We start from the raw sequence: 13,365 nt of genomic DNA, 5'->3' as shown, positions 1-13,365 counted from the left end.
CCTCCCCCTATTTTACTTTTTTGTCAAATTCCATTTCCCTATTATTTGTTTTCCTTAGGGTACTGTACTAATATGTTAGAGTTTCCGGTACTTTTTTTCATCTTGTTATTAGAACATTTCAATCATGCATTGTTTGAATATTGGTAACAATTTTGTCCAACTCAGTATGTAAATTAATTTTATACCATATATGAGACATATAATTACTTACATATTAATTGAAATGACAAAGTCTAAATTTTTATTTTGTGTATATGCGACTCTAATGTATATCAGGCTCGGACCACCAGCTGTGCGGGCTTGGCGACCACACAAGATCCTTAAAAAAAATGGGGCCTCCTGTAACACATTTTAGCCCAAGAGATATGTAGTAGCAAAAAGGCCTTTTATGTGTGTAACTTATGCATTTTGGGCTTTATTTTAAATTTTTGTGGGCTTTTTCCTTTACTTTTCATGTAGTGGACCTCTTTTACATAAACTAACAAACTTAATTTTGAAACTTTTATTTTAATTTTTTATTTCAAAATAAGGTAAATATTGAACATAAAAGGCCTCAATTTTTTATTTTTGTCCAGGGCCTCCAAAATCAAAATCAAGGGACATACATATAATAGCACAAATGTATCCCATATGCCATATGGCCAGAGTACTCTCTTCTTCCATATTTTTGGGGTAGCTTTATAATAATGTTACATATTATTGATGTTAACTTCGATAAATTGTGTCAAAGTTATACATTAATTGTGGAACGACCCACAAGGCTATGGTGGGCTATAGCCTAGGTTGATTTTTATGTATATGTATATTTGAACGGGGGGCGGGGGGCGGGGGGCGGGCTACACTATATTAGGAAAACACTTGTTTAATGAAAGTTTTTTGAAAGAGAAAAAAACCCTAGGGAAATATTAATTTTCTCAAGTTTGTTTGTGTTCTCTGTTGTCTTTTGGCAAAAGTCGTTATTTCTCAAGTGTGTTCTCTGTTCTCTTGTTTGGATGAGGGAAATAAACTTGGGATTTTAACAAAAGTCGGAATTTCTAAATTGACATAAACCAATTCCCGTGTTTGGATAAAAAAAACATAGAAATTTAGAAATTCCGCGTGGGAAAAAACATGAAATTTGGAGATCATAAATCCCAACTTTAAATTCCATATAAAAGTCGTTATTTCTAAAATCCCAAGAGAGATTGAGTTTTAAAAAAGATAACTTTACAAATAATGGTTAAATTCCGTGTTTTAAATCCGTCACCCAAACAAGAAACTTTACAAATTCTAGAACATTAATTTCCGTCATTTTAAATTCTGTCATTTATGAAATCCTTTGTATTTTTAAATTTCCTCATCCAAACACACTGTTAAGGATTACATGACACAACTTGAACAGATACATTTTAAATTATGTTGTTGAACATATATTCATTTTGATAATATGTATTTTTGTTGTTGCATTTATTATGTATTTGTTTTATGTTAAATGTATTTATTTATGTTTGTTTATATGATTTAATATATACTTTTATTTATAGAAAAACTATGGAAACTATAAGTTTATATATATAAAGATTGTTTGTACCATATCTGACCCTCCACTCGTGCAACGACACGTGGATCTCATAAACTCGCCCAAGTACCCAAGGCCTCGGACAATTGGCATCGGCCACCGATGGCATTGCCTCAAAGCCACGAACAGCCGCTGCAGGCCCAACACAGCCTACAATCGGTATTCCATACCGATTCTACAGAATCAGCCTCGAAGCACCCGCCAGAAATATCTAAATACTCGTGTCAACCTCCTAGGGCCCTCCCACGAGTCCCACATCGGAAATGAGTACTAAGAGCATACTAAATGCCCTCTATAAATAGGCCCCTCCACTACAATACAGGGGTAAGACTTTTCAGCTTGACTTTTATACTTCTATATGGTCAACAGCAAGAGCTCTTAAAACAACAAACTTACTTCAGCATCGGAGGGTCTTAGGCTGGTTCCACACCGGTTCCATAGACCTTACGAGTCTCGACTTCTTTCTATTCAGGATCAGCATCCAAGGACAGGAAGAATCGGCATCCAATATTCAATCGATCTCTCGATCGTCCATCCCATTTGTAAGTTGCACTCATCTCTATCTGTTCAAGATTTAGCGCCAACAGATTGGCGCCGTCTGTGGGAATCGCTTATCGATCAACCCATATCTCAAAACAAAGAACTCTGAGACCAAAAAATGAATCCATCTTCGGCCCTCCCTACCGATGGCCCCATCCTCGGCCTCGTTGGCGAGCCAAATCCAACTCCCTTGCTTCAGACACCTGCTCGACCGACCACCCTGGAGGCTCGCATAGAGACCCTACAGCAGGATATGGCAAGAATGCAGGAGCACAACAATGTTCTCGCCTCCAAACTGGATGACACCCAGAGGCAACTGCATCAACAACAAACACTCTCCGTCCAGTTGCAGAACGATCGGGAACCAACCACACAGCTTCGGCAGGAGAAATCGTTTAAAAGCGTACGAAAGCCCACTTTCCAGGATAGAGGGAAGCAGCAGGCCGCGAACGGACCAACTGTCTCCCGAAGACTGTTCGTGCCCACTCCGAAGGAACGCCATCCCGAATATCGCGTTTATTCTGATTGCCGCGAGAGGATCAACGATCGGCGCAGGGAACGGCAGTCATCGCCCATCCAGGTCCGGGCGAAGCTAGACGATCCACGCCTGGAGGTACTCGGACCAAAATCCCCCCTACGCCAGAGGTACGGTGCGATCGGCCTGGAAGAGACGGACGAATCAGATTATGTTCCAACATCCCCAGGAACCACAATCTCATCAGCAGGGCCCTCTGCACGACGCCACAGCCACCGATCAAACCAAGACAACGATCGGCGAAAAGGAAATTACGAGAGAAGCCCCAGCCGAACGGCAGACCAAGGAAGGCGAGGTCACAATACTGACCAACGCACAGGGAACCGAGCGGTCGAACCCTTTGGTGACGATCTTCCATCTACCAATCCGACTATTCGTCTCCTCCTACAGAAGATGAATCGCATCGAGAAGGAGCAAGACCAGGCTCGGACACCAATATGGGGAACGGTACAGCCAGGGCCGTTCACCAATCGAATCCGGACATTCAGACACGAGAAGGAGGTCCAAGCACTCCGCATATCGTTCTATTCGGGGGTGGAAGATCCCGTTACCCATATTCATACCTTCCAATCAGCCCTGGGTTGCAAAGGACTGACGGACGAAGGCCAATGTTTGCTATTCCCCTCCACCCTGACCGGAGCCGCTCTGAATTGGTTCTACCGGATGGAGCCAGACACGGTTGACAATTTTAATCAGTTGAAGCAAACCTTCCTCAACCATTTTATGATTCAAACCGATCGCCTATATTCCGCCGATGATCTATATACCGTTCGGCAGCAAGACGATGAGCCGTTGAGGGAATATGCGGCTAGGTTCAGCCATGAGTACTCCCGATGTCCGGAAACTGACGACAGGGCGGCCTTCGGTTGTCTCAGTTTCGTTATTTGGTCCACAGCAGCAACTGGACCACCTACTCCGAATTAATGAAACAGGCGGCTATCCACGCCAAGGCTGAGCACTTCAACTCCAAGGGATCGGCTTCGACCCTAATAAACAAAACGGCGTCGACCGATCAGCCTCCAATGCAAAACTACGACCGATTCCCGGTCGATCGATCGGCAAACCAGGCCCCCTACCGAACGGCACCCCCTATCCCTGCTTTTTCCACTCAGCGAAATAAGCGGAAGGACAATTTCCGGGATCGGCAGGACAACAACAAGAAGGGCAACCACAAGGGGAATCGGCCAGACGAAATCTTCACTTTGCTCAACACCACCTATGAGCATGTTCTCCTGACCGAAGGGGATATGATACCGAAGCCGAACAATCGGAAACTCCCTCGCCAGAGCGAAAAGGACACCGGTGTCTTCTGTCGGTACCACCAATACAACGGCCACGATACGGAATCATGCATCGCACTGCGCAAAATTGTTGAACGCCTCATCAACGACGGAAAGCTGGATCAGTATTTAAACACCAAGCCAGCAACGGATAACTCATTGAATCGGCAGATCAATATGATCAGTGGAGGAGCGCCCATTGCCGAAGCCAGCAACCGATCCGTAAAAAACTACGTTCGTGCCGTTCGGCATCCACAGATCCTCAGCGTAGCGGGAGGGCGCAATGACAAAATTCAACGAAACGGTTGGGAACCCATCACCTTTTCTGAGGAAGAGGAGCGAGGCATCATCTTCCCCCACTCAGATCCTATGATCATACGGGCCGATATCTCGGATTTCGACGTAGGCCGAATCTTCATCGACACCGGTAGTTCAGTCAATGTGCTATTCGCCGACGCTTTCAGCGCCCTCGGCGTGGACCCTCGGCATCTGAACAAGGATATCACCCATCTCCTGAGCTTCTCTGGCGACGTGGTTGAACCGATCGGCAGTGTCCAGCTCCCATTCGCCGTCGGAACCATCCCCAGACGAACGGTCCTTTACACTCATTTTCTGGTGGTCGACTGCCCAACGGCATACAACGCTATCATCGGCAGGACGGCGCTCACAAAAATGAAGGCCATGCTGTCACCACACATGCTCCTCCTCAAGTTCCCCACACACGCTGGCGTCGGCCAAGTACGAGGGGACCAATTGAGCGCACGGACGTGTTACGTTTCGGCAACAAGGAATCGGCAAGGGCTGCGCTTCGCGAAACATACTCGGTCGCCACCAGCTTGGGCGTACCGAACGGCAGGGGAACGGACAAACCGGATGACCCCCGAGATGAGGCTGTAACCCCACAAGCGCAGCCCGCCGAAGATTTAGAATCAGTCACCCTCTCCGAAGCACAATCGGACAGACAAGTTCGAATCGGTACAACCTTGAGTCCGACACTAAGGGCCGATTTTATCACCTTCCTGCGCACCAATGCAGAAGTCTTTGCATGGTCATACGACGATATGCCCGGTATCGCCCCGAGCGTCATCAGTCACAAGCTCAGCATCTGCCCCACTTTCAAACCCATCCGGCAGAAACGGCGGGCCTACGATGCCGAACGGTATGAAGCAATGAGGCTCGAAGTGGACAAACTAAGAACCATTGGCTTCATCCAGGAAGTAACTTACCCAATTTGGCTGGCAAATTCGGTTTTAGTCAAAAAATCAAACGGCGCCTGGAGAATGTGTCAGGACTATACCGATTTAAACAAGGCTTGCCCAAAGGACAGCTTTCCTCTGCCACGAATCGATCAGATGGTGGATGCCACGGCAGGCCATGAACTTCTCAGCTTCATGGATGCATACTCAGGCTACAACCAGATATTCATGAGCCCTACCGATCGCGAACACACGGCATTCATCACCGACAAAGGACTTTACTGCTACAACGTCATGCCGTTCGGCCTGAAGAACGCTGGGGCGACATACCAGCGATTGGTCAACAAAATTTTTTCCGACCTCATTGGCACCTCGATGGAAGTCTATGTGGACGATATGCTGGTCAAGAGCAGAACGGCCGATTCTCATCTCCACAACCTTTCGCTCATGTTCGGCGTCTTAAAAAAGTACAACATGCGCCTCAACCCGAGCAAGTGTGCCTTCGGCGTTTCCTCGGGCAAATTTCTCGGCTTCATGATCAGCCAACGAGGAATCGAGGCCAACCCTGAAAAAATCAAGGCATTACTCGACATGCAGGTCCCGAAGACACAAAAGGATATTCAGAGTCTGACTGGGCGTGTTGCCGCTCTAGCCCGGTTCATCTCCAAGGCTACCGATCGGTGCGCTCCATTCTTCAAAGCCCTCAAAGGAAGCAAACGGCAGATTGTCTGGACTGCCGAATGCGATCGCGCCTTCCAAGATCTTAAGGCCTACATGAGCAGAGCACCCCTATTATCCACTCCTCTCCCCGGCGAAGAACTCATCCTCTACCTCTCGGTTTCGGCAACGGCACTTAGCTCTGTGCTCATTCGCAAGCCGAACGGCATCGAACTCCCCATTTTCTACATTAGCCATGCCTTGCAAGACGCTGAGATTCGGTACCCCGAGCTCGAAAAACTCGCCTACGCTCTCGTCCTTTCAGCACGCAAGCTTCGGCCATACTTTCAGGCTCACAGTGTTACCGTCCTCACCAATCAGCCTCTGCGCCAGATACTCCAGAAACCGGAGACATCCGGTCGGCTAGTCAAATGGGCCATCGAGCTCGGCGAATTCGACATCCGCTACCACCCTCGTCCTGCCGAGAAGGGACAGGCTGTAGCCGATTTCATCTCTGAGTTAACCGCGTCCGAGGGGCCAGTTCCGAAGGACGCCGCCTCCGATTCATCTTCGACGGTACCAGTCGCCCACCCGACCGAAGGAATCTTTAATCCGTCAATTCCACTTTGGACTCTCTACGTGGACGGTTCGTCCAACCGACAGGGCAGCGGAGCCGGCTTGGTACTCAAGGCCCCTGACAAGACAACCATCGAATATGCCATCCGATTCCAATTCCGAACTTCCAACAACGAAGCCGAATATGAAGCTCTGTTGGCAAGCCTTCGGCTTGCTAAAGAAATGGGCGCTCAGCAACTCAGGATCTGTAGCGACTCACAACTTGTCGTCAACCAGATACTGACTGAATTTGAAGCCAAGGACACTTCGATGGTTGCCTACTTGACACACGCTCGCCGATTGCTACACCACTTCACTGCGTACCAAGTTCAACAGATCCCCAGATCCGAGAACAGCCACGCCGATGCTCTATCACGCCTTGCATCGGCGATCGACGACAACATAGGGCGCCATGTGCCGATCGAGGTCCTCACTCGGCGCAGTACCACCGACCTCGAAGTACATGCCGTTCGGCAGGATCCAAGTTGGATGGATCCTATCCACGCCTACCTCGCCAACGGCACGTTGCCTGACCACAAATCTGAAGCAACGACTATCCGCCGCCGGTCGGCACGATACCTCCTTCTGAATCAGATTCTCTATCGGCGTGGTCACTCCTTACCATTGCTTCGGTGCATGACCCCGCAGCAGGGAAACTACGTCCTACGAGAGATTCACGAGGGGGCCTGTGGGAACCATTCTGGGGCTAGATCTTTGGCTTTCAAGACCATTCGGCAAGGGTACTACTGGCCGACTCTCCATGCCGATGCCACCACCCTGGTCCAGAAGTGCGATCAATGCCAGCGTTTCGGCTCCGTTCCAAAGCTGCCTGCCGAACCACTCTCTCCGATTGTTAGCCCATGGCCCTTTGCCCAATGGGGTTTAGACCTCATCGGCCCTATGCCCCAGGGCAAGGGACAGGTCAAATTCGCCATCGTCGCCGTCGACTACTTTACCAAGTGGACCGAGGCCGAAGCTTTGGCAACAATCACTGCAGCCAGGGTTGAACATTTCGTATGGAAGAATATCATTTGTCGATTCGGCCTCCCGAACGCAATAATCACCGACAACGGAAAACAATTCGACTCCTCTCAGTTCCGGCACCTATGCCACCGATTTGGCATCAACCTGTTCTTCGCCTCCCCAGCACATCCACAGTCGAACGGCCAAGTCGAAGCCATCAACAAGATCATCAAGAAGACGCTGAAGAAAAAGCTTGGGACAGCTAAAGGAGCATGGCCCGATCTCCTTCCGGAAGCGCTATGGGCCATCAATACCTCCTACCGACGGTCGACTGGCGAGACACCATTTTCCCTTGCCTTCGGTTCCGAAGCCGTTGTTCCAGTCGAGATCAACGCACCCTCGTGCCGAACGGCATCTTACGAGCCAGAGCAAAACGAAGCCCAGCTCACTCTCAACCTGGACCTCATTGAGGAACACCGTTCCCAGGCTCAGCTTCGGAATGCCGCCTACAAACAACGGACTTCCCGCTACTACGACTCGCGCGTCAGATGCCGATCGTTTAAAGTAGGGGACTGGGTACTACGCAAAATCTCCCTCGCCACCAAGGACTCCAACGACGGCACCCTTGGTCCATCTTGGGAAGGTCCTTACGAAGTTGTCACCATCTGCCGCCCAGGTACTTACCGTTTGCGTGGTACCGATGGTCAAACCCTCGGCCACCCTTGGAATGTAGAACATCTCAAATATTACTACAAGTGAACGCCCCTTCGGTCATCACCTTTGTACACAAAGGTCATACCTTCGGTCGTCACCTTCGGTCATCCACTTTTGTAATCGGTTTAATTTGGAACTCCCTATTCTATACATACGGCACTACCATTCAGCAATATTATATCAAACATATTCTACATACGACATGCACACATACAGAATTAAGGGACATAACACATTAACCTGAAACAAACTTAACATTGATAAATAAAAGGCCACAGAAGGGCCATCTGTCTTTACAATATGCCATTCGGCACGCTCAAAAATGTTAAAAACAAAAAGTCTACGAGGTGGGTGGATCGGCTTCGGTCGCTACAACATCGGCATCAGCTGACGCAGGCACAGGATCAGTCGACGGCTCGGCAGTAGAGGCAACGGTAGCCCTCGGCCCGGGATGACCTTCTTCCTCCCCACTGCTTGAATCGGAGTCGTCGGTTTCCTCGGGCTCGGCATCCTCCCCCTTGTACGCCTCCACCATCTCTTCGGTCACCCCTTCCGGTAATGGCGGCGGATCCCGGAGAAAGTTCAGGTTCAGCTTCTTATCTGCATTGTACCGCTTGAATCGGTAGACAAAGTCGTCACATTGCTCCATGACTTCTTTGTCTACCAGAAGCGTGAACTCCTCCGACGCTCGGTAGTCATCTACGGCTTTCGCCTTCGCCTCCTCTACCTCCTTGCCATGCGACCGTTCGGCCGCATCCATAGCCACCTCCACCGCTGCCTTCGCCTCCTGCGCCGCCACCAAATCCAACTCCGTTGCTGCCAATTTCGATGTCAGCTCCGCTATCTTCGCAGCATTTTCCTCAGCACGCCGGTCGGCCTCCTGAATGAGCTTTCCGGCTTCAGCAATCTTCGAACGGCCCTCTTCAAACTTCTTTTGGTACCGTTCGGCAGCATTGATGGCTCGCTTCACGCAGAGCCACATCTCCATATCAGCCTGATAACACATACCAAGTTAGTATGCCGAACGCATAACCACTTGAACAAAAAACACAACAAGTTAAACACTTACTGCAGCCTGAAGCCGGAAGGCTCGCCCGGTCTGCTCGCGCAACGTCTTCACCGACAGTTGCTCAATCTCTGACAGCTCCATTTGAGCGCCATCGATCATGCTGTTGATGAACGGCACGGCCTTCCGAGGGCAAGCAATGTTCACCGGCCCCTCCTCTCCCTCTCCTTCATCATCGGGAATCACCACCGATGTCCCTTCATTCGGCCCCCTTGGCCGCTTCGGCAACGGCGTTGCGTCGAGGGCACCCTCAATCATCCTTTTTCCGGTTACTTGGAGGTGCACCTCCCGAACGGCCTCAGCCTCGGCCGCCTGCTTCTCCCGGCGGCGATCCTTCACCGTCTGCTCATCACCTGAGGCCCCTGCCGCCGCCTTCTTCTTCGGTCGGGGGGACTGCCCTTTCTTCGGCTTCGGCGCCCCATGCCCCTCCAGCCGCCTCCTGGTCGCCTCGCTCATTGGACGCCCACCTGCCACTGCAAAAACACAAGTCATATCACCAACGGTAGATATGAAGAGGAAGACGCTCACGACGCCTGCCGAACGGCATCACTCACTTTGCCTTTTCTCCTCTTCCTCTTCCTCCTTTAACCTTCGGTCGTACTCTGATTTGCCGATCAAGCCCGCCTTGTAAAGATTCCGGAAGTATAGCAACTCCTTGAAGAAGCGATCTTCTTCGGCAATCTTCGTCCTCACCCTCTCGATCGCTTCCACTTCTCTGATCGGTGCAGACGGCCGTTTCAAGGACACTGAAACACAAACATCAGACGGTCAAAAAAAAAAAAAAAAAAAAAAAAAACCAACCAACTGACGAATGGCAGGCTCTACCCTACCGACTGTCTGGAAAGACGTAGGAATCCTCCTCTCTACGATCACTCCTGGTGCCGATTCCCAGTCACCAGAGACGATGACCCGACGCTTGCGCCAGGTCTTCTGGGAGCTCGGCACCCCAACCACAAAGTGTCCACGCTGACCTGCCGATAGACAGTTGGACTGCACCCACCCTCCATTATCGGCACTCTTCGCCCTCGTCACACTGTACAGTTGGGCAAATTGTTCGTAGCTCGGCTCCCCCTCGCCAGCCAAGCTGAACGCTGCGATCGTCCCAAGCAACGTAATCCAAAAGTTTGGATTATACTGCCCTGGTGCATATCCGATCGCAGCCAATATCTTCTGCACCGAATGTTTCAACGGCAGCCGAAGCCCATGCTTGAAGACATCAGTGAAGAAGACCACGCCCTTGTCATTATCACTGAGCGACTCTAAGGGCCCCGGGATCCGCATCCCTACCGATTCCGGAATATTGAACTCCGCTCGAATCTTCGCCAATTCAGCCTCGGTCAGCGTGTTCGGCTCTAAATCATCTACTCCAAACAACGGTTCTGTGGGCTTCGCCATCGGAATCCGTTGCCTCCCCCTGACAACCCTCAATACCCCTTCCCCTGGAACGGCAACGGACACGCCACCTCCATCGGCCTCCCGACCCGAAGTCGAAGGCTCCCCATCTTCAGGCACTCTCGTCGAAGTGCCCCCAGCCTCGGCACGCACTCTCGCCCTCTCTACTATTTCACAGCTTGAAGAGCTCCCAGAATCGGCACTCTCACTCCCCTCGGACGAACTCCCCGAGGACGATTCGTCCTTATAAGCCCTCGGACTACGCCTACCCTCGGATTCGGTATCTGACATCTACAAACACAAACGAAGGGAAACTAAGTGCTATGCTAAAATCAAAATCTTGTTCTACCCTTACACACTCATGCTCATGCTTGTTCATGCTTGTTCATGCTTGTTCATACTTTGTTCAAACAAAAAATCAACGAATTCAACACTTTGATTCATACAAATTCCAAAACACGGCAACATACCTTGTTTGCACGGTGGTTCAAGTTCGCCGGAAATCGCCTCCTCCTTGTTCACACTCACCGGAAATCGCCTGCTCAGCCTTCGCACGGTTGCCGGAAATCGCCTCTCACAAGCTCTCTTCGCTCTCAAAAATTCCAAGTATTTGTCCTCTCGTCCCCTCCTCACATTTATAGAGCCGATTTAGCATCGGGACGCGAAGCGACGCATCGGGATACGAAACGCCGCGGCTCTTCACAAGCCATGCCGCCACGTGTCACGCATGCATGGGGGAGACCAAACGTCAGTTGCAACGCTTCCAATCCTCAGAGACACTTCAACTTCCCGAACGTGGCGGATCTAGCCACCTTCGAGCACAACTCCACTAGCGATCGGCCGGCGCACATCGTTGAGTTTTCACTCACCTCTCGTGCCGAACGGCCGGCGCACATCGTTGAGTTTTCACTCACCTTTCGTGCCGAACGGCAGGCGCAAATCGTTGAGTTTTCACTCACCTCTCGTGCCGAACAACAGCCGCATATTCACGAGTTTTCACTCACCTCTTGCAACAATCGGCACATCATGCCGTCTCTTCTCCAAGCTCACTCCCTTGGGCACTTGGGGGACTACATACCACCATCGGCAACTATGGGACCATTGTGTCCGGGTCAGAACTCCGAATACACATTCAAGTCCCCAACCGAGAAGCTTCTCAATCGGCAACTTGGGGGACTACTGTTTGTACCATATCTGACCCTCCACTCGTGCAACGACACGTGGATCTCATAAACTCGCCCAAGTACCCAAGGCCTCGGACAATCGGCATCGGCCACCGATGGCATTGCCTCAAAGCCACGAACAGCCGCTGCAGGCCCAACACAGCCTACAATCGGTATTCCATACCGATTCTACAGAATTAGCCTCGAAGCACCCGCCAGAAATATCTAAATACTCGTGTCAACCTCCTAGGGCCCTCCCACGAGTCCCACATCGGAAATGAGTACTAAGAGCATACTAAATGCCCTCTATAAATAGGCCCCTCCACTACAATACAGGGGTAAGACTTTTCAGCTTGACTTTTATACTTCTATATGGTCAACAGCAAGAGCTCTTAAAACAACAAACTTACTTCAGCATCGGAGGGTCTTAGGCTGGTTCCACACCGGTTCCATAGACCTTACGAGTCTCGACTTCTTTCTATTCAGGATCAGCATCCAAGGACAGGAAGAATCGGCATCCAATATTCAATCGATCTCTCGATCGTCCATCCCATTTGTAAGTTGCACTCATCTCTATCTGTTCAAGATTTAGCGCCAACAAAGATCATTAAATTTTAGCTAACCCACCCTTCGAAAAATTCATGTTTCCACCCTTGCATATGTTTTGTATGGTTTAGCATGGAGGAGCTGATTCAAAGGTACCATGTTGCTAGAGGGACTAGAATATCACAACACAATGACACGGAATAAGTTTAGCTCATCACCTCATTAATCATTGTGTACTGAATTTTAATTTAAACTTAATCTCAGGATTAATTAATTGTAGCACTCAAAAGTTCAAAACTTGTTTAGGAATATATTAATGCTACACTGGTGAGGACCTGAGCTGTGTGCGCTTTGAGGATCTGGTGGAGCTTCAGCACCTGCTAGAGGAGTTTGTCAACAGGTTCGAGCTCGCAAGGCATATTAATTTCAATCACAGCCCATTTGATGGTGAAGAACAACCAAGCAGTGTTCTTAACCTTGCCACTCTACCTCATCCTCTCGGTTCAACCCCTACAATTTCAATCCCTACTCTCTCCAGTTTCCTCATCAACCCAGCTTTCTCGATTTCAATCTCAGTGGCTGCTCTATATGGTACACACACCTATATAGCAATTCGATCCTCCTCAATTACAATCTCAGCGCTATATAGTTGTAATAATATCATGTAATAGTTTCTTTTTTTTTTTAAGTGGATCCAATGAAACTTCAACTGGCCCTGAAGCTGACCAGATTTCTTTTTCTAGGAAGAAAAAAAAAATCAGTTCCGCTTCAAGGTTCCCAATTCTTCTGTCTCCTTGATGATCGGGACCAGCTCTCATCTAGCTGAGAAATTTTGGTGATGATGATGACGGGGATGCTTCTGATTGGCACCACGCCTGTGCAAAAGATTATAATTCCTTTTCTTTTCTTCGGTCTTCATTCAATTTTGATTTTCTTGATGTTTTATATATATATAATTATTTTATTTATATATATTTATAAATTCCATTTTCAGTCTTAATTTAGTAGGTCCATGGGTTTACTTTTTGTATTTTGTTTTTATACATTTATAAATTTCAACGTCGTAAGCTACACCAATTTTCTTCATTCTCATATTGCTAACATTCAATTAAAATATGAACTGCAATGGATGACAATGTC

General features: G+C 49.1%; 1 protein-coding gene and 1 long non-coding RNA gene across 2 annotated transcripts; one reads left to right on the top strand and one right to left on the bottom strand.

Moving 5' to 3' along the window:
* Positions 1-8,276: 8,276 nt before the first annotated feature.
* Positions 8,277-9,376, bottom strand: LOC148295224 (uncharacterized). Its single transcript, XM_088252430.1, has 3 exons — positions 9,128-9,376; positions 8,583-9,052; positions 8,277-8,298 (listed from the first exon to the last, which is right to left on the bottom strand). The coding sequence occupies exons 1-3, from the start codon at positions 9,224-9,226 to the stop codon at positions 8,277-8,279; spliced, it is 591 nt and encodes a 196-aa protein (XP_088108556.1). The 5' UTR covers positions 9,227-9,376.
* Positions 9,377-12,403: 3,027 nt separating this feature from the next.
* On the top strand, positions 12,404-13,218 carry LOC110768600 (uncharacterized). The gene is made up of 2 exons (XR_015835366.1): positions 12,404-12,816; positions 12,969-13,218. It is a non-coding gene; the product is annotated as an uncharacterized LOC110768600 (long non-coding RNA).
* Positions 13,219-13,365: the final 147 nt, after the last annotated feature.

Source organism: Prunus avium, chromosome 4 (genome assembly GCF_965620075.1).
Source record: "Prunus avium chromosome 4, drPruAviu1.hap1.1, whole genome shotgun sequence".
In the NCBI taxonomy this organism is placed as follows: Eukaryota; Viridiplantae; Streptophyta; class Magnoliopsida; order Rosales; family Rosaceae; genus Prunus; species Prunus avium.
The sequence above is the reverse complement of the archived record's forward strand: the minus strand, read 5'-3'. Positions and strand labels throughout refer to the sequence as shown.

Excerpts from the sequence above, each read along its gene's own strand:
- LOC148295224 (XM_088252430.1), bottom strand. The coding sequence starts at position 9,226 with ATGATCGATGGCGCTCAAATGGAGCTGTCAGAGATTGAGCAACTGTCG. Across the intron at positions 9,053-9,127 it reads CCTTCCGGCTTCAGGCTGCA|GCTGATATGGAGATGTGGCT; the intron begins GTAAGTGTTTAA and ends ATGTGTTATCAG. Across the intron at positions 8,299-8,582 it reads ACCGAAGAGATGGTGGAGGC|GTTAATGTGTTATGTCCCTT; the intron begins GTACAAGGGGGA and ends AGTTTGTTTCAG.